General features: G+C 41.8%; 1 protein-coding gene across 1 annotated transcript in view; it reads right to left on the bottom strand.

The window, feature by feature from the left end:
- Positions 1–362: 362 nt before the first annotated feature.
- LOC123450670 overlaps positions 363–22,482 on the bottom strand; it is a 37,012-nt gene continuing 14,892 nt past the window's right edge. Inside the window, exons 2-4 of the mRNA XM_045127807.1 lie at positions 3,982–4,369; positions 3,744–3,896; positions 363–867 (exon numbers count right to left, since the gene is read on the bottom strand). Coding sequence (XP_044983742.1) covers positions 707–867; positions 3,744–3,896; positions 3,982–4,369 — 702 coding nt within the window. The 3' untranslated portion in view covers positions 363–706. The remainder of the gene's footprint in view (positions 868–3,743; positions 3,897–3,981; positions 4,370–22,482) is intronic.

A 22,482-nucleotide genomic window follows, 5' to 3' on the forward strand; every position in this document is an offset into this window, starting at 1 on the left:
AGAAACTCTGGTGAACTCGGAGCAACCCCACCGTAGACTGTTGTAGAATCGTCGTCGTCAAGCGTCAAACCACCTGGGCCATCACCATCGCCGTCGCAACAGTTGTAGACCCGTGACCCGTCTCACAGCGGCACATGCTCTCCTCGGGTTCACTTGGGGTGGCGCTAGTTATGTAGCAAAGCTCGGACAAGGCAGATTCATGTCAGTCTGCTGCAAAGCTGGGGGAAATCCCTCACCAACGAGAGATTCAATGAGGCTTCATTCGGTTGTTGGGATTTCCATCCCCATAGGTAATCAACACCCGCAGGGATTTGATGAATCCCCTTGTGTCACCCATCCCCGGCCAACCCCTTCCCCACAGATCCCCACAATCCCTTTGTCTTATATTCTATTCAGTTATACCCTTCCATCTACAACACTTGTCCCTAAAAACAGGAAGCTAGCTAACACACTATCAGCTAACACTTTGCCACTGAAAATGGCCCGATCTAGCTCAACATAGTAGCAGTTTTCATGAAGCAAAAACACAGGCTGGATTTACGGTTTAGCAATCACACCAGATTCTACTCATCAACGAAAGAGTCAATGCTGAATTATTTAATTGTGTGCTTTTGCTAGCAGCCACGACAACGACAACAAACAAGTCATGCCTCTTGCAATCGCTCATGGTGTCATCAGATCACATATCAGACACGACACCATGGGGTCAAGTTAGAGCACATCGCCTCAATGACTGTCCTATCGGCGTCCAACAGTGGTTCCTATCCAAACATTTGATAGGCCAGATGGAAAGTGTCCATTCAGTGCTGGTGATGTTGGTCATGAATTCCTCCACAAACATGGCCACTACACATGAACTCTTCATTCCTGCATAAATACAGCACCAAATATCGCTAGCAGTACATCAAAAGTATAAATGCAATGAACAATTTAGAAATTGACACAAGTAAACATGGTAAGAACTAAGAAGCATGTCATGGGCTTCTCACATAAAAGAAATAACCATTGGTCTACAGCGAGTGAGATGAAAGAAAGTAAACTAGAATTGAAGGAATGTAAGGGTAACCAACTGTTTCTCCTTGATGAAAGAAAGTAAACTGGAAGTTGAAAGAAGATCCACAAAATTCATGGGAGATATGTTGTTTGGTTGATTATCTAACCAACGCTCATCTCCTTGGCGAGATCGAATGATGTTATGTAAGATTGCCGCTGCTGCTGTAAGCTTGACTTGATTCACTATTCGATGATGTGTACCCACTTTCAGAATTGGGAACCGCTTCTTCAAGACTCCCAATGACAGTTCGATATGATTTCGTAACACGGCATGCCGATGATTAAAGAGCTCCCTATGATTTTGGGGTCGACGGCGACCGCGTGCAAACTCCTTGAGATGGTACCGAACACCACGGTACAGTGCCAAGAAGTAAGGAGTGTTGGAATAACCGCCATCAACCAGATAAAACTTGCCCGGAGGTACTTGAAACCCATTGTTAAGTGATGAGCGAACAACTGTAGCATCAGTCGCGGATCCCTCCCAACCACAAGAAATGAAGGTGAAGTTTAAGTCGAAGTCACACATGACCATAACATTATGGCTCAGGCTCCCTTTCCTATTTCTGAACGATGCGGCCTTTTCTGCTGAAATTGTTATGGGAATATGTGTCCCATCAATGGCCCTAATGCAGTTCTATAACAAAATCGTACAAGTTAGCATCTAAAACATAAAGAGTAATATCTCGATGTGGATGGACGATGTGGATGGAAGTTGACGAAGCAAAAACCTGAAAATAAGGAAAGAATCTCGTGCTCGATTGAATCTTTGGATGTACTTGATCATGATTTGGAGGCTTCAAGAAATGCTTAGATAGAGTAGGGATGATGTTGAAGAAATTCTTCATGTGCCCATGGAAAGTATCCCCGCTATGACCAAAACGAACTTGAAGATCTTCGAAGGAAGAATTGTGGGATAACATCCATAGAAACGATGCTAGTTTCTCTTCGACTTTAATTCTAGTGTCAGACACCAAATTCTTGCGTTGAAGATAACCAGCCAAAGATCTGAAAATATGAGGTTCCATCCTAAATGCTACCATGCAGTTTTTGATGTGTCCTTCGAGTAACTCATTAACAAACATCTCGCCTGTTAGCAACGACGTATGACGCCGAATCCTCGGCTCCCTACTAGCAACTCCACCTGTCTCCAAACTCCACCGGTCTCCATCAAATGTAGTGCAGGCAAAACAAATAGCATCATTTCGTCATCCTCCTCCTCCCTCTTCCTAATGCAATCCCTCATATATGAATCCATTTTATGACTACAGAAGAAAAAGGCCACTAGTTATCAATAGTGCAAGGTGTCCAAACAAATGTACATGCAAAAGTAACTAATAGTAATACATAGGAGTACATTGGTACATACAACTTTTTTTGGTAATACATAGGAGTACATAAAATCAGTCTGCCCTGCTTGAAATATTTGTTTAAGCGACAAGATTAAAATATATATATTATGGTTACATAACTAATTAGGTGCCAAGCTATTCACGGTGCACCGGACGAGGGCGTGCGGCAAGCCGTTGCCATTTACATAACAAAACTCAGCAACAAACAAAAAAGGATCTCTACATATGCACGTGGATATTCTGAATGATACTAATACTACTGCTATTAGTGGAAGATTGGGCATGCCAGTTTTGGGGTGCCCAAAAGAAAGAGACACCTACATACCTATCAAGTCTCAAACGCTAGATTAATTAAACAAGAGCAAAACTACTAAGGCCCTGTTTGGAACCATAATAGATTATAATAATCTGGATTATGAACATAGATTATATAATCTGGTTTATAAAAATAATCCAGGTGGGCATGTTCGGATGCCAGATTATATAAACTGTAAACCAGCTTTTAAATTGTACAATGACATGTTTGCCCTCAGTTTATAAGGAAAAATAGGAAAGTGGCGGTGGCACTGCGTAATTCTCTTGAAGTTTACAAGGATAACACGTCATTTGTAATCCATAATCTCATTTTAGCTGGGGTAGAGGAGATTATGAGATTATAATAATCTGGTCATCTAGTTTATAAAATCTACAATATAAACTGTCCTGTTTGAAAATACAATAGATTATAAAAACCAGATTATATAATCTGGATGGTTCCAAACAGGGCCTAAGCTAGCTACTCCCTCCTTTCCGGTTTATAGGACTTAAATCTGAAATCTCATCAACCAAGGTGAATTATGAGTGGATTACACTAGTTTTAACTACCCAATTAAATATTTCTCACATATTCAATTTCCAAGACAATAAATGTAGCATCCTCCTTCTCATTGGACTTGGATAGTGGATGTAGAAAACGATGTATGCATAGCCACTCATCTCCTTTTTCTAAACTCTATGTATTAAATATGGCGTGGGACTCAAATCACTTTAACTCAATTAGACTCAAAATGAGCCTAATATAATGGAAATCTGAAAATTTTGAGATGAGCCCTATAAACCAGAAAGGAGGGAGTAATGCACGCGTGCGACGTGAGGCATCGCCGCCGGCGTCTGGACGGCAGCGTTGCTGCTGCAGTGGTGGTATTTGTGGAGAAATTCATATGACCTCACAAGCAAGCTGTACCACAGTTTGCTGAAGACTATGCAGGTGCTTGCACAGGGCAAGTGCCTGCTAAATTCAGATTTCTGTTTTTACCTGCTACATTCAGAAAATTTGTGTAATGTTCAAGGTGACATTTTTACCTCCGTGTGGGCCTTGGCCTTGCAAGTCCAGCTCCTCCCAGGTCGAGCTCCTGCCCTCACCTCCTCGCTTCAGCCATATGCCCGTATCCTCCCCTCCTTCTGTTCTCATCCTCTCCCCTTCTCGATCAAAGGGGAGCACTCCTCTGCACGGATCTGGCAGAGAAACGCAGCCGGCGGCAGCTCTGGTCGATTTAGGCACGGATCTGGCCTAGAAACGCAGGCGAGGCGGAGTACGTACCTCTGATAGATTCGTGGAGGACGAAGGAAGGACGCTCGTGGAAGGCTGGCGCTTCTTTGTTCCCGCCGATGTTGTGCCCTCTGTCCCCGCGGCCGGCACCTTCGCCGTCGTCGTTGTCGCCTAGGGTTCGCGAGAGGAGGAGGCGCCTTCTTTTTTTGGGAGGAGAGGCGGGGGTTGATTCTACGGGTGGAGAGGTGGGGGTTGATTCCCCGCTGAAACACAACGATTTTGGACGGGATGTAACCCCGGTCGAATTTAACCGAAGACAGTTAACTGGTTCACAAGGATTTAATCCCGGTCGGGGCAAAACCCCGGGGTTTGACCGGGTTCCGGCTTCGATCCCAACAGGGGAAAGCGTAACCGAGCGAAGCCTCACGGGTGAGGAGAGCTAGAGAAAGGAGAAGGAGAGGAACGGCTTGTTCGGGAGTGAGACAGGAATCAGACCTTTACCGGCCGCTTCCGCCGCGTGAATCCGGTGCCGGCGCGGTCACTCCTAGTTGCGCTGTGGCCGCGGAAGGCCCGCGCACGAGCTCGCCGCCCTTGCCGCCACTGATTTCTGCGCGCAGCCCAGCGAGCAGCGCCAGGCAAGCGTCATCATACACCCCGCACACAAGGTGTTTGATGAATTTCTTACAAGGTATGAAATTCTTGCCCGACAACCGTCAAATGCATTTTTTGTTTACTGCCGCTTATAGCTAGTTCATAGTGTTGTTCGTAGATGTCCTACGATTCTTCAGATGAAGAATTCGACCTTCAAGAAGAGGAGGAGCTAACTTGCTCCTAGCTTTGTACAAGAAGAGGAAGAGACCGAAGCATGGGGGTTCGGTTTTTGGTCGTCAAAGATTGATGAGGAATAGAATCGAAGCCGACAACAAGTTGATGCAGTGCTATTTTGTGGAGAATCCCACATAACCCAAGAGATATTTTCGTCGACGTTTTAGGATGAGCACAAACTTGTTCAAGTACACCGCAGAGAGGTTGACGAGCCATGATCGATTTTTCCAACAAAAGAGGAATGCCGCCGAAGAGCTTGGGCATAGCACCTATCAAAAAGTGACTGCCGCTTTGCGTATGTTGGCATACGGGATTCCAGTGGATTTAATTGATGACCACTTGGCAATGGGGGATAGTCAAGCCATCAAATGTGTGAAGCGCTTCGCTGTTGGAATTGTTCAAGTGTTTGACCCAGAATATTTGAGAGCTCCCAATGCTCAAGACACGGCTAGACTTTTAGAGTTCAACAAAGCTCGGGGGTTTCCAGGTATGCTTGGCTCAATAGATTGCATGCATTGGAGTTGGAAGAATTGTCCAACAGCATGGCATGGACAATTCCAAGGTCATCATAAGGATTCCACTATAATCCTAGAAGTCGTGGCTGACCACGAGACTTGGATATGGCATGCTTTCTTCGGAATGCCCAGTTCACTCAATGATATCAATGTTCTTAATCGGTCACCACTCATGGCAAGGATTGCAAAGGGAGAGACTCCACCGGTCGAGTTTACTGCAAATGGCCACACATACAACTATGGCTATTTTCTTGCGGATGGCATCTACCCGAGATGGCAAACGTTTGTGAAGCCGGTTCGCAAACCGCAAGGTAAGAAATAAGTTGATTTCCATAATGCACAATCCGCTACTAGGAAAGATGTGGAGAGGGCATTTGGAATTTTGCAATCCCAATTTGCTATTGTGAGAGGACTGGCAAGATTCTGGGATCAAGACATGCTATGGTACATCATGAACGCTTGCGCCATCATGCATAGCATGATCATTGAGAATGAGCGTGGGCAAGATTGTTGGAAATATGCCCTAGAGGCAATGATAAAAAGTTATTATTATATTTCCTGTATAAAGATAATCGTTTATTATCCATGCTATAATTGTATTTAATGAAAACATAGATACATGTGTGGATACATAGACAAAATAATGTCCCTAGCAAGCCTCTAGTTGGCTAGCCAGTTGATCAATGATAGTCAAGGTTTTCTGACTATATGCAAAGTGTTGTCACTTGATAACTGGATCACATCATTAGGAGAATCATGTGATGGACTACACCCAAACTATGAACGTAGCATATTTATCGTGTCGTTTATTGCTATTGTTTTCTGCGTGTCAAGTATTTATTCCTATGACCATGAGATCATATAACTCACTGGTACCGGAGGAATACCTTGTGTGCATCAAACGTCGCAACGTAACTCGGTATAAGTGCATCTAGTGCCCCTTAGTGATTTTCGTGGTTTGAAGATTTATAGGTTAAGTATCTAATGTGTTCATGAGTGTACACAGGATCTATAAGTCACTGAGGAGTTTGCAATAATTGAGGAATATCGACCCCTAAAAATGTATATCTTCGGTTGAAGAAATTGGTCTCAAGCTGAAGAATTGAATCGCGAAGAATCTGCGATGAAATTGATGTTCCTCATGAAGATATTGAATTTGAGGAATTCGGTGTGTCCTGAAGAAAATCATTCTGAAGACTGTGAAGCATGAAGATTTACTCTTTGTGTTTTTTTCTTCACACTTGAGTAATAGGAACACCGTACTGTTAAAGGGGGTCGAAGTTACACTTTGGAATGAATTTCCTCATGATGCTCAAACCCAAGCCTAATCCTACCAAAATCCTCAAGTGAGGAATACAAGTGACATGAGGACTCTCACAGTTGAGGGTTCCGACCGTTTTGATAGCCACGCCACATCATTGGTCTTATCCACACCAACGGTCATATTATTTAAGGGCATTAGTGTCAAATCATGTCGGGATGCTCCCAGGCTATAAATAGCCGCCCCCCACAACCATTAGCTGGTTGGCTGCTCCGTTAGAAACTGACACTTGTCATAAGAGCAACCCAATTCCTCAAGAGTCTCGAGAGTAATTCATCAGTGAGGAAATACCCCAAACACCAAACCACAAACCGAGAACCAAGTGATTGAGCATCACTGAAGAAGTTGTTCCTGTGTGGGACTGAAGCCTTTTACCTTTGAGGACTGTGCATCCTCCAGACGGTTAGGCGTCATGGTCTAGAGCAATCCAGCAGTCAATTATGGATCGTCGGGTGACCAAGTTTGTGAGGGTTTGGAAGTATGCCCTGAAGACTTACCACAAGTGTTGGGCGAGGACTGTGTGTTCTTAGCCCAAGGAGAATATGGTAGGGACTGTGTGTCCCGGGACTGTGTGTCTTTTGGTTTCAATATCAAGCCACTCCAAACCAGATGTACAACTGTCACAGCAGTTGGAACTGGGTTATCAACTACTGTCTTTGCTGTGAAACGGGTTCTAATTCCTCAACTCTTTACATTCCTCAGATTATGTGTTGATGACTTTCACTGTAACTGTTTGAAGAATTTGCTGAAGACCTTCTCTGAAATTCCTCAACCCCAAATTATTCACGCTAGTTAATCGTCATCTTTTTCTACGTGTCTGCTCACTGTGCAGTCTGTTTTCACATTCCTCACACTGAAAAACTGCTGTTGTGAAACTTTGCACTCCTGATCCTTTACCGTTTCCGCTGTAAGTTAATCATCAGTGAGGAATTTCCTCAAAAGGAATTTCCTCGGTGATGAAATTCTAAAAATCTCCTATTCACCCCCTCTAGTCGATATAACACACTTTCAATTGGTATCAGAGCAAGGTACTCCCTTGTTGTGTGTGATTTTGGTTTAACCACCTGGAGTTTTAGTTAGGTCGACTATAGGCATGATTAAGGTTACTGCAACATGTCCTACTTTTGAACCAAAGAACTTTCCCTTCTGGAAGACCAAGATGCAGATGCATCTACAAGCTATTGACAATTATCTCTCGTATATTGTGGAACAAGGCATCCCCATCATCCCTGCTAGTGTCTCTGCTGCTGATGTGAAGAAATTCAAGCAACTTGATTCTCAAGCGAAGAATATCATCTGTGGCCATCTGAGCCCAGGTCAGTTTGGAAGAGTGAGTGCTTTGGGCTCTGCAACACTTATGTGGGAGAGACTGTGCAAAGTAAATGAAGGAGTATCAACCCAGCGTGACTCTCGTGTTGATGTTCTTCGCAATCTCTTCAATCGCTTCAAGAGGCATGACAATGAAAGGTGCCAAGATACCTTTGATCGCCTCACTAACATATCAAATGAACTGCAAGCACTGGGAGCTCGAGACATTACTGATCACGAAGTTGTGAAGAAACTGTTAAGATCTTTGGATTCTTCATTTGATACTTTAGTCCTGATGATTCAAGAAAGACCAGACTACAAGATGCTTGATCCAGCTGATATACTCGAAAGGCTCAATACTCATGAATTCCAGCAAGAAGAAAAGAAAGATCTATATGGACCAAGCTATTCTAGACCACGTGCACTGAAGGCTAGAGCAATTTCCTCATCTCAAGAAGAAGACTCGGATGACAGCATTGGTGACCCTGAAGAATTTGGACAGGAGCTTGCAATGCTCGTGAGGAAATTCCATAGGTTTACACGACGTGGCCAGTTCGGTAAATCTTCAAGAAGAGATATGAGGAAATCAAAATCTTCATCTGAGGACTACAAGAAAAGAACCTGCCACAAATGCAAGAAGTCAGGTCACTACATTGCTGATTGTCCCCGTTGGGGAAAGGAATCAAAGAAGAAGAAATACAAGGATGACAGTTTTGATGACTCGAAGAAGAAGAAGAAATCTTCAAAATCCTCATCTTCAAAGCCCTCATCGCACAAGAAGACTAGTTTCAGAAAGGCTCTGGCACTTATTGGCAAGGGAATGGTTTCCGAGGCAGAATCAGAGGAAGGTGACGAAGAGGAGGGTTCTGATGAAGACTCAGAATCCGGACAGGCTAGTCTTGCACTTGCAACCACTTTCGTCAGCAAGTCAATCTTCAACCTTGAAGAAGATGATAACACCATCCACACTGATGACTATGCTGATGACTTCGCTCCAACCTATTGCTTCATGGCAAAAGGCTCAAAGGTACCGAATGATGCTTCCTCCTCTGATTCAAGTGAATGTGAACCTGATGATTATAAAAAACCCAGTTACAGTAAACTTGCTATCATTGCCACTAAACAACAAACTGCCCTGGAAAAGCTTCAGAAACTGCTAGATAGAAGTGATGATCTATTGAATGATGAAATGAATCTTACCCAAGTCCTCACTGAAGATGTGAATCTTCAGTCTAGATTTGATAATCTTCAAGATCGTTATGATACACTCCTCGCTGATCATGAGAAACTTTCCTATGAATTTCTTCAAAGGAAGCTTGATCTAGAGAAGCTGAGGATTTCTCATGATGATCTTCGTATGGAAAATGATTCATTACTAGCTCAACAGATCACCGCTGCTCAAGATGAATTCATTCCTCCATGTCTTAAATGCATTGAACGCGAAACTGCTAATTCTTCACCAGAATCATCAAATGCTTCTATTGCTACAAATTCTTCAACTGCTCCTGTAGTGTCAATTTCCTCACTTGAGGAAAACACAAATGTTACTGATGAAAATGCAGGGCTGAAGGAATTGTATGTGACAGGCATATACAAAAGCCTCAAAGTACATCAAAACCTTTGTGATGTGCTCAAAAAACAGATCTTGAACAGGAACTCGAGGAAAGAAGGAATTGCCTTTGAGAGGAAATTGAATGCTGATGTATCTTATTGGAAACCTGAGCAGTATCCCAAAACCTCATGGGTTGCTGCTATTGGGCCTCCTTTTGATCCATCCAATCTAACTGGCTTTTCATGTGAATTATCCTATTCCTCAGATGAGTCATTTGACTCCAACTATAAACTGTTCAAAAATCAATCTAGTGAAGTATTAGCTCGATATGTTGGAACTAACTGAAGGAATGGCCCTCCCTTGAACAAAATATGGGTTCCCAAAAGTTGTCTTGAAGATCTTCACATGAATGTCCTCATGACACCACCGATGAAGAATCTGAACCCCAGATCAAATTCCGCAGGAGGACCAAAGTCTTCAAGAGGATCAAAATCCTCAACTGGTCAAAATTATGCTCGTTCCCGTGCTAATACTTCTAACATGCATAGAAACTACAAGGAATATGAATATGAGTGTTACTCTTCAAATCATTGTGTTCATAAATCCTCAAACCAGTTCTCTGCATATTCATATGAGTACTTTAACCCCCCTACTGTTAAGAGAAGTGCATTAGCTTCAATGCCACCTTTTTCACATGGTGCTCGCAGGATGATGAATCCTTTACCACCCCTTCAGATGTGGGTGGTGAAGAAATCGAACTAATCACTTCTGCAGGTCAGGTCTCTAGATGAAAATCATCATCTGAAGAAATTGCTGGAGACCTGAGGAAATGCTTGATAGGAAGCAAGCTAATATTGATGAGATAGAAATATTTCACACGTCCTTATAATTCTGTTGTGATGAATTCTTATCTGACGAAATTGATATCATATTCTTCAAGTCTGAAGCATATGAGATGGTAAGCTGTACTAATTCATCTGCAGGATGACAAACCCAAGAGTACTGAGTGGGTTCTTGATAGTGGCTGCACACATCACATGACTGGTGATAAAAGCTTGCTGATGAATATGCCACTAACTCCATCACCTCTGAAGCAAATCACATATGCTGACAAAGGTAAAAGCAAGGTATTGGGACTTGGCAAAGTAGCTATTTCCAAGGACAGGCATATGGACAAAGTGATGCTTGTTGAATCCCTTGGATTTAACCTCATGTCAGTCTCGATGCTTTGTGGTCTTGATATGATTGTTATCTTTGGTAGATATAGATGCGTTATCATGATGGAATCTGACAGATCCAAAGTCTTCGAAGGTGTAAGAAGAGGGGATTTGTACATTGTTGTTTTCTCTACAGGTCCTCAACCAGCCACTTGCTTACTTGCAAAAACCTCAGAAGGATGGCTGTGGCACCGAAGACTAGGTCATGCAGGCATGAGGAATTTGCACACGCTCGCGAAGAAGAAGCATGTCATCGGCATCGAATTAGTCAAATTCCTCAAGGATCATCTCTGCGGTGCATGTGAATCTGGGAAAATGACCAGATCCAAGCTTCCCTCGAAGACTATCATGACCACTACTCGTCCCTTCGAATTGCTTCATATGGATCTATTTGGACCTACTCACTATGCCACACTAACCAATGCAGCATCTTTATATGGCTTCGTCATAGTTGATGATTATTCCAGATATACATGGGTGCATATCATCGTATATAAAACTGAAGTGCAGGAAATCTTCAAACGATTTTCTTCAAGGGCCTCGACGAACTTTGGCATCAAGTCAAACATATCAGGAGTGATAATGGAACAGAGTTCAAAAACACTGGTCTTGATGATTATCTTGATGAACTTGGTATTACTCACGAATTATCTGCTCCTTATACTCCTTAGCAGAACGGTGTCGTCGAAAGGAAGAACAGGACTCTGGTTGAGATGGCAAGAACTATGCTTGAAGAATATCAGACTCCTCGTTGCTTTTGGCCTGAAGCAATCAACACTGCATGCCATATCATCAACAGGGTATATCTTCACAAATTCCTCAAGAAAACCTCATATGAACTCCTCACTGATAAGAAACCCAATGTAAGTTATTTCAAATTCTTCGGTGCAAAATGTTGGATTAGATATCCTCAGCATAGCTCAAAATTTGCACCTAAGGCACATGAGGGTTTTATGCTCGGTTATGGAAAGGACCCGCACACCTACAGAGTCTTCAACAACTATCACAACAAAGTTGTTGAGACTGTAGATGTGCGGTTCGATGAAACTAATGGCTCGCAAAGAGAGCAATTGCCTTCTGATCCAGATAAGTTGTCTCCTCAGGAAGCAATAAAGCTCAAACCTACTAAAGACATTGTTCCCACTAAGGAAATTGATGAAGAAACCATCCCCATCACTGATGAAAATCAAGAAGGTGCTCCTGAGGAAATTGCTCCAGAACCACTTCCTCAGCCCAGACAAAATCCTCAACCAGCTCATCCGAGGATTGCAAATGAAGTAGAACTTGACAAAATCCTCAATGACATCAACGCGCCAGGTCCTCTCACTCGCTCAAAAGCTTCACACTTAGTTAACTTTTGTGGGCATTTCTCCTTTGAATCTATCACAGAACCCTCAAAAGTTGTTGAGGCTTTCCTGGAACCGGAGTGGATCCAAGCTATGCAAGACGAACTTCTTCAATTCAAGCTGAATGACGTATGGGAGCTCGTCAAATGACCAGATCCTCGCAAGCACAATATCATCGGAACCAAGTGGATTTTCCAAAACAAGCAAGATGAGGATGGTCAAGTGGTGAGGAATAAGGCACGACTTGTAGCCCAAGGCTACACCCAGGTTGAAGGAATAGATTTGTATGAAACTTTTGCACCTGTTGCTAGACTTGAAGCTATTCAAATACTACTTTCTTATGCTAATCATCATAACATCATATTATATCAAATAGATGTGAAAAGTGCATTCCTCAATGGTAAGCTTGAGGAAGAAGTATATGTTTCTCAGCCCCTAGGTTCTGAGGATCCAAAGAATCCAGACAAAGTCTTCAGACTCAAAAAGGCGCTCTATGGTCTCAAGCAAGCCCCTCGGGCATGGTATGATACATTGAAGGAATTCCTCATGAAGAAAGGCTTCAAACCTGGTTCACTCGATCCAACTCTTTTCACTAAATCCTATGATAATGAGCTGTTTGTGTGCCAGATATATGTCGATGATATTATATTTGGCTGTACTGACAAATGATAAAGTGATGAATTTGCTTACATGATGAGTGAAGAATATCAGATGTCTATGATGGGGGAGCTGAAATTCTTCTTAGGTCTTCAAATTCGTCAACAACGCAATGGAATCTTGATATCACACGAGAAATACCTCAAGGATTTTCTGAGGAAATTCGACATGCATGAATGCAAAGGTGCTAAGACTCCAATGCCAACCAACGGCCACCTCGGCACTCATGAAAATGGTAAAGAATCCGATCAGCAGGTATATCGCTCTATGATTGGCTCTTTATTGTATCTATGTGCATCTAGGCCAGATATAATGCTTAGTGTTTGCATGTGTGCACGTTTTCAAGCAAAACCGAAGGAATCACACCATAAGGTTGTGAAGCATATTCTTCGATACTTAGCTCACACACCAACACTAGGATTATGGTATTCCAAGGGCTCAAATCTTCATCTGGTAGGGTATTTTGATTCTGACTATGCTGGTGACCGTGTGGATCGCAAGTCAACTTCTGGCACATGCCATTTCCTCGGAAGATCACTAGTTTGCTGGTCCTCAAAGAAGCAGAACTGCGCATCACTCTCCACTGCCGAAGCTGAGTACATTGCTGCTGGTTCATGCTGTGCTCAATTGCTGTGGATGAAGCAAACCCTCAAGGACTACGGCATCAACATGAAGAATGTGCCTCTCTACTGCGACAATGAGAGTGCAATCAAGATTGCATACAACCCAGTACAGTACTCGAAGACTAAGCACATCGAGATTCGTCATCATTTTTGTTCGGGACCATGTCCTCAAGGGCAATATCCTCATCGACCATGTGAAGACTGATGATCAACTGGCAGATATCTTCACTAAGCCCTTGGATGAGAAAAGGTTTTGCAAGTTGCGGTGTGAGCTAAATATCTTAGAATCTTCAAATGTTTTGCAAAAACATGCACACATCCTAACACTTATCCAAAATTGATGACTTAGATGTGCAACACATGATGAATCGATTTTCTTCAACTGATGAAGAATATCACTCTGAATGTGAAGAAATCAACGAAGAAATTGATTCTCAGGGCCCTACGACAATTGTACGCGGCGTTTGTAATCAACATTCTTATATGGTGGGTCACGCCACCGCCCAACATGAAATTCCTCAAGTTGATTTTCTTCAAAGTTCCATTTCCTCAAAATTGTTTTTCTTCAAACAGTTGTTGTTCATTGTGATGATTTATTACAAAATCCTCAAGTTAGTCAAATCTTCAAAAACACTTGATGACTTTCGTTTAACTAGATAGACTGAGATTTCAAGTCCTCAACAGCATTCACTTATTGTTATTTCTTCAAGTTGATATTTCATCTAAGTGAATGTGATCGGACCCTACTTTCCATCTATGCTATTCTCATCCAGTCTATTCAATTCTTCATATGCGTTCTACTTGAAACTTTGTTCAAAATCCTCACTACGTCCTTGTCAGCTGATGATTGTGTAACAAAATCCTCAAATCTTCAAAAATGTTTCTTTAATGCACAGTAACTAAACCCCACTTCCCTCGTTCGGATAACCACGATCTCCATCGCTTTGCTCGGGAGCTACATGTGTCCTGCGGAGACATAGAGGCAGGGGCTATTTGGTCTGATTTCTTCGAGCCAACAGTAACCGCATGGCTATAAATATGTCCTTATCCCCCTCGGCAAACACTTCTTCGCACCATCGCTCTCCTGCTACAGCAAAATCCCCGAACCCTAGCGCCACCGCTGGAAGTCTCGTCGCCGGCTGAAAAGACCTCGATGACGCCTAGAGGGGGGTGAATAGGCTATTTAAAAACTTCTTTGGATTTGGCTTGAACCTAATGCGGAAATAAACTAAGAGGGTACTTGTCAAGCACAAATCCTAAATGCACTAGGCACTGCAACGTGTATCAACAACACGATCTACCAACATGGACACAATACAGTTACTAACAAGCACAAGTAAGTTACACAAACTTACTTGAGCTATATCACACGACAAGTAGGTGAGCGACACAAGATACTAGATCACACTATAGCACACGATATATCAAAAGCTGCAAGTGTGAACGTGTGGATATAGAGGGTATGCTTGAATGACTAATATTGTACAAGAAATAGACAACACAATATAATGAGCACAAACAATATGCAATGTATGTATGCTCAAGTAACACAAGTAAACCACAAGTAAGGAGTTAGGGTTAAGGATAACCAAGGTCACTGAGACGAAGATGTATCCCGATGTTCACTTCCTTGGAGGGAAGCTAGTCACCGTTAGAGAGGTGGATGTTACCACGAAGGCACACCAACGCCACGAAGGCTCACCCTATTCTCCCTTTGAGATAACACCACGAAGGCGTTTCTCAACCACTAGTGGTAAGCCTTTGAGGTGGCTTCCAAACCCTCACAAACTTTTCCAGGGGAAATCACACAGATTGATTCCTCTCCGAAGAACTCCTACCGCCTAGGAGTCTCCAACCTCCAAGAGTAACAAGATCACGGGGAATGCTCAAAACTTGCTGAAATCTCAAATAGCTTGGGTTGAGAGGAGGAGAGGGAGACGATCTATCTTTTCATTGGAACAACTCTTAAAGGGGCTCACAAATGCTCTTGGGATCTAAGATTTGGTGTGAGCAAGTGTGTGTGAGGTAGAAATGTGTTCTCATGAGGATAAGGTTGTGTTGGACACCCTCTCACGAAGTGGGAGGGGAGTATTTATAGTGGGGAGAGAAAAACAGCCGTTGGGGACACTTTAAGTCACACAGGGGTCGGACATCCGGCAGTTCACGGATGTTCGGGCGTCCACAAGGGGTTGGACGTCCGACAGGGGTCGGACGTCCGAGGGCTGTAAATATATGTGGAACCACTATGAGGTTGAACAGGGACCGGACGTCTGGAGAAGGCCGGAAGTCCGAGTTATTCGACTCAAACTTCTCTCGTACAAGATTCTGGATTTCCGAAAGGGGACGGACGTCTGACCCTTGGACGTCCGGAGGGATCCGGAAGTCCGAGTTATATGGCTCAAGTTCTTCTGGTGCAAAGCTCCGGATTTTCGAAGCTGGTCGGACGACCGGCCCTCGGACGTCCGGAGGGAGCCGGAAGTCCGAGTTATATGGCTCTGATTTCTCTGGTAAAGGATTTTGGATTTTCGAAGCAGGTCGGACGTCCGACCCTCGGACGTCCGGAGGAGGCCGGATATCCGAGGCACTGGTCCTGTTTTCTGACAACAGCAGAGCAGTGGAGATGTGGTATGAGCAGAACAATGGAGATGTAGTTTGAGCAAGTTCATCGCAAAACCTGTGATCCCCTCTTAATAGTGCGGGATCCCTAAGGACTCAAGAATCATAAAAGGGTACTGATGATCCATACTTGAGTGTATACTTTTATTCGCTGATCATCACTCCGCACAACTAACGTCAAAGGAACTGATACCTTTGAGTTAGTCCTTTCACTTGAGCTTGATGTTGTTGTTCCTTCTTGGCTCAAGTTGAAAGCAAGACATGATGAAGTCTTCAAGTAGCTCTCCCATACACAATGTGGAAAGCCTAGCTTATGTATTCATCTTCATTTGTCCACCATGTGAACATCCACAAGAATCAAGCATGTAGTGCTCAGGAATGCTTATCTTGATCTTGTCCTTGTTAGCACATGAGCTTGTCCTTATCAACACATGATCATTAACAATAGTTTCAATGATATATTCGTGCTGATCCACTTGAACTTGCACACCACAATCTTGATGACGATCACCACTTGACATCATACTTCATGGGTTGTATGAGATCTTCCTTTTGACGCAAGCCCATGGAAGCACACCTAACCCCCACATAGGACTCTCACAAATACCATGGGTTAGTTCACAAACACGTAATGGACAATGCTTACCATACCATGGGATCTCTTGATCCCTCTCGGTACATCTTATACGCTTTGTCTGTTGATCATCTTGATTTACTCTTTGTCTGAGATCTTGATCAACCTAGTGTCTCTATGACCATTCTTTGGATAATACCTTGAATACCATCTTGGTCATCATATAAACTCCTTGAACCCAATAGATGGACTTCAAGAAGTGCCTATGGACAAATCCTATAAATATAACTTAAGGCAACCATTAGTCCATTGGAATTGTCATCAATTACCAAAACCACATATGGAGATATATGCTCTAACAATCTCCCCCATTTTGGTAATTGAAGACAACCACTTCAAGAGAGTTTATATAAGGAAATAAGCATAACCAAGCGCACACATACAAGGTAATAATGCATGCGTGCAAGATGTAAATGCTTACGCAATAAAAGCAAAACCCTCTAAACATATCCAAAGTAAACTCTCTAAACTTCTCCCCCATTGGCATCGATTGCCAAAATGGACGAAAAGTTTAGAAAGCCAATATAGTAGGTGGTCCTCCAAAAAGTGTGTACTTCTCAGCACATGAGTGTAGAGAAATACAAAATACAATGATAAGTAGTTGGAGGAAAACAAACTATATGGAGGACCCAAAGATTGCAAATAAAAGGATCGTATGCCACAAAGACATACAAAAATAGAGGCAAGCAATCAAAAGATTCCAGATGGAACAAACAATCATATGGTCCTTCGAACCACATGAATAAAATATATTATGATAAAGGCAACATAGTGTTTTATCAAAAACTAGAGAAGCTCCCCATGATTTGTGCACTAATACGAGATTTTTGTATTTGATACAGGTGCACAAAATAGGATCGTTGCTCCCCCAAAATGAATAAAAACACACAACGAGTGCAACAAGATAGATGAGACAATAAGCATATCAATTGCACAAAACAAATGGTTGAGCATCATGTAAAAGAAGCAACTTAAGAATAGGCTCAACCAAAGTAATGTGTGTGAGTCATGGCAAATCACTTGAGAAGACTAAGATAAGAATGAGCATTACTCATCAACATAGTCTTGATGAAATGAGATACAAAGTGCAAGACATATCATTCCCACACACACATACTAGAAAATGGGTTCACAAGCTTACTAATAAACAAAATAAGAACCAACGCTTGTGACAACCCATTGTGAAGATAGGAAGTAAGAACCTTGTCGAGAGGAGGGATAATCATTGAAATGGCAAAACCCTCATCAAGACAAGCATGAGGAAAAATAATCTTCACGGCCAAAGAGTGCATCAAGATGTAGGAAAATAAGATACACACTCAAAACAAATCCTTTCACGAAGCCACCAAAAACTAAAAAAGGAAATGCAACGATGGACGTGAAAGAAAAGAGGATATCAATTAGAGATGTAACTTCTCTCATGTGTAAAAGATTCTAAGTAGAAGACAATCATGATGATATATATCCACAAAGAAGGATGTACACACGAAATGGTTACAAGAAGGAACAAACTAGATATCCAAAAGGAAGTCATAAATATATCAATGAGATCTTTTGCTTGGAAGCATAGCACATGGCCTAATATTTTCTTATTATACAATATGAATTTCCAACATACGAACATCAAATACATCCCAACTAGTAGTAAGACATCATCGTTCGGATGTTTTGAGAAAGAAAACAAGTACTACAAGAACGAATCAAGAGATTCATGCCATGATGCAACCTGGAAAAGAAAAGACAGGTTGGGGCCTTTGCAAGAATAGAATTCATGAAGTGGATACTTGTTACCGAGACAACATTGGATTGATGTAGTAGATAGTTGTTCTTTGATCATCCTAACTTGGCTCCAATAATCACATGGTCTCAACACCTTATAGGTGAGCCGAGCATCCAATGCATCTCCAGTTGTTCCTGGAACAGCAAAACAAACAAAATGGTGCCCAAACTCATTGGGACCAAAGAGTTAGAAAACCAACAATACATAGGACAAACTCCACATACATATGTGCATATAGATATGAATTTGAATTTCATGCACACTTTAGCCAATTTACGACAAGGTGGAGTTTCCCCTATATATTGGGTCAAAGAAGGAGAGCAAGCAAAAGAAGTTGTATATAGTAGATATGCATGCTCAAGACTCTCAAGAATCAACTCAACACAAAGTTGATAAGTCACCAAAAGACAAGGTATCAAGTGATAATAAGATCTTAAACAAAAAAGAACTATCACTTGAAGGATATCAATTAAAAGATACCTCAAGGAATGAGATATCCATTGACACATGCCAAATAAAAGGAAACAAGAAACCAATTGAAGGAAAACAAATACGAGGTATCTAATTTCCAAAAGAGAGCTAGGTTCCAACAAACCAAGCCCTCGAAAAATTTTCATGATGGCACAAAGCATCATAAAGAGCAAGACTTGCCTCCCATCAACACACACTTGATGGGGATCAAAAGATTTTATGATGGATGAATAAAGAGAGTGTTCTAAAGAAAATAGGATAGCTCCCCCAAGGGACGTGCATTATATAGAATTTGCATTTAAATACAAAATGCACACGATGGGATCATCACGTTCTCTATATCTATAAAAACACTAGACATGTTAAAGTAGATCCATAAGAGGCAAGGAAGACAAACGAAACACACAATCCAATGTAAAGACGATTAGCAATTCCTATCACATGATGGGAATACCAATTGTCAAGGACAAGAAGTATTTTGGAAGTGATACGCATTGGTAGATCGCAAATATATCCAAGATCATCTTTACCCATAAAACGCAAGCAAATGACACTTGTAGAGCTAACATGCCACCTAGGAACAAGATAATTTACAATATCAATCACTAAGTGGCAACACCTCAAATGTACACATTTTCTAGGTTTGTAATATGCACATAGCATATTACTCCCCCATAATGTGATAAACCAACAATATTAACAAGTGGCAAATTTAAACCAACAAGAGACAATTAATGGACCATATAGAATTTGAATTTCTCATGAGTAAGACATACCACATAGAAACTAGATAATCTTGAAATATCAAAACTAAGTGGTATTTCCCATGTATACACATTTATAGGATTGTGAGGTGTGCAAAGCACATCACTCCCCCACAATGGGATAATCCATTAGTCTCTCACAAGAGCCAACAAAAATATAAACAAGATGCAAAGGGCTCAATATAAGACCCACATGTACATGATATGCAAACCAACATACACATACTCGATTACTCAAGATAAGAAAGTTGGAAGCACAACATATACAAATGTATGCGAGGTACAAAACCACAACATGCAAAGGGGCAAGCACCTAACAATGTAAACAGTTTAAGTACAAGTTACCGTAAGGAGGCACATTGGATATAAGATAGAAACTCGATAATCCAACTGACTTGGCTTGAGATAATATGAATGATGAAGACCCCTTAATTCTTCATTATGTATCCAAGTCTCTAATGTCCTCCATAGTCACCTATTGATCAAGTTTGAGCTTGTTGGTCCCCAACTACGTTGGGTCCTAAGAGGTTAATCACAATAGGCTTGGCAACCCAAATGCTTCTTTTCTAGACACCATTTTGAGTACCAACAAACTTGGCAAACACATTGCCAACCTTATCCTTCCCAAGGGAATAGATATCATCAATAGTGATTGGGTTGGATAAGTTACCTCTTGTGCAAGACGAAGCGACGTGACCCTTCTCACGACATAAGTAGCAACATCTACCCTTTGGTTTCTTCCCAGTTGATTTCTCACCTCGGGAAGTGTTGGCTTGGGTCTTACTGGGAAGAGGCCTTCCTTCAACTTGTAGCTGAATATGTGATTGAGTTTGTGGCCGCTTCCCTTGTTGCTTGTGACTTTGAGACTTCGTCTTCAGAGGGAAAGATCTAACATGGTGCCCTTTGACTTTGCACTTGAAGCAAATGATTTTGGCCGAATTCTTGACTTGTTCTAGGCCCCTCTTATTCTTGTTTGAGTTTACTCCAACATCATTTTTGTCATTCGGAGATGTTTGCTCACACAGGACGTTGTTGAGTGTGGACATCCCTTCATGACACTGTTCCAAGTCTTTCTTCAAAGAAGTGACTTGGGCCTTGAGCTCTTCGATTTCCTCTGCACGGTTAGTATCAATGCAAGTACTAGAGGAAGTGTAAGCTTCAATGTTAGAGCAACAAGGCAAGGAAAGTAATTCATCACATGAGGTAGCAACATTATGAGTAGACGAATTACGAGGACTAGCACATGGAAATATAGTACTTTGACTAGAAGTAGTGCCATTGTCCACATGAGGCTCACTTGATGTTACCTTGGTGATGATAGCCTCATGAGCTAACTTTTGCACATTATGGGATGTTAGAAGATCGGCATGAGAGCTTGTGAGCATTAGATGGTTTTCTTCCAACTTCCCATAATTTCTAGTTAGTAAATCAAGTTGAGCACGTAGCTCAACATTCTCCTTCAATGTTGATACTTCAAAAGAGATAGGGTTAGATGTACAAGTATCATCAACAATATGAGAGGAGTAAGTAGCGAGTAGAGACTTCTCACGAGTAGATTGAAGCTCCTCATAGATCTTAGAGGTTTTGACAAGCTCTCCCTTGACATTCTTGCATTCAAGGAGAAGGACCTCAAAATCCCTTTTAAGTTTATCATGAGTAACTTCAATCTCTCCTTTTGAAGATCTTAAGTCTCTACATGCTTGATGACTCTTCTCAAGTTCATGTTCAAGTTGTTCACTTTTAGCTTGTTCATGATTAAGTGAATCATTACAATTTTCAAAGTAAACAAGAAAATCTTCGAACCTTTGAAGAGCGTTATTTTTAGCTTTATGAAGAATTTTACTGATCACATAGATATTTTTAGTCAAGTCATCATCATCATCCTCATCGCAAATATCATCGTTATTGCACAGGGAATATGATACCTCATTATTACCTCTTGCCATGAGGCACATGTGAACTGGAGGAGTTGATGATGATTCTTTTGGTGAATCAGATTCTTCATTAGTCAAAAGTACTTCATATTTCTTGATTTCCCCTAAATGATTAGTCATAGAACAACTAGGGAGAAACAAGATATTTTGATCAAGAGGACACGGGAGAGCAGGCATATCACCACAAACATTTGTCGAGGGATCTTTAGGTGAAATGCATGACCTATCAGCACAATAATTTACACTATGTGTGGTGCTAGATATGCTCATGTCCATAGAGGCTATGACATTTTCATCAACATATATTTCTTCACTCACCATGTCATTACCTTGTGAGATTGAAGATGTTGAGGTGTGCAAGCAATCGGATATGTAAGTAGTGGTGGACTCTTTATGATCGAAAAGAGTGAAGAGCTCATGCACCAACTCCTTCATCATAATATCGTCTTCATCAAGATTGGACCCACCATATATATCTTCAAGTTTAGTCCAAACTTCATGAGATGACTTGCAAGTCGAGATAGACTTAAACACTTCAGGACTTATGGTTCGATGAATGGCAAGAAAAGCCTCACAATCAAGATACATTTCATTAGTAGATGAAGATGCATCATCCTTTTTGTCGGCAATTCCTACAAGAACAATTCGTAAAGTATTTGGGCCCATGGCCCGAAAGTGATGAAGCATACAGATTCTCCATAGGGTATAATTTGTGCCATCAAAGTCAAAGGTGCCATTGTGCACTAATCCAATAGTCGACATCGATACTCTCTAGGTCGTGAAACCTAATTAAAGAGAGACCTAGCTCTGATACCAATTGAAAAGACCTCGATGACGCCTAGAGGGGGGTGAATAGGCTATTTAAAAACTTCTTCGGATTTGGCTTGAACCTAATGCGCAAATAAACTAAGAGGGTACTTGTCAAGCAAATCCTAAATGCACTAGGCACTGCAACGTGTATCAACAACACGATCTACCAACTTGGACAC

This window comes from Hordeum vulgare, chromosome 4H, assembly GCF_904849725.1.
Source record: "Hordeum vulgare subsp. vulgare chromosome 4H, MorexV3_pseudomolecules_assembly, whole genome shotgun sequence".
NCBI classification, from domain to species: Eukaryota; Viridiplantae; Streptophyta; class Magnoliopsida; order Poales; family Poaceae; genus Hordeum; species Hordeum vulgare.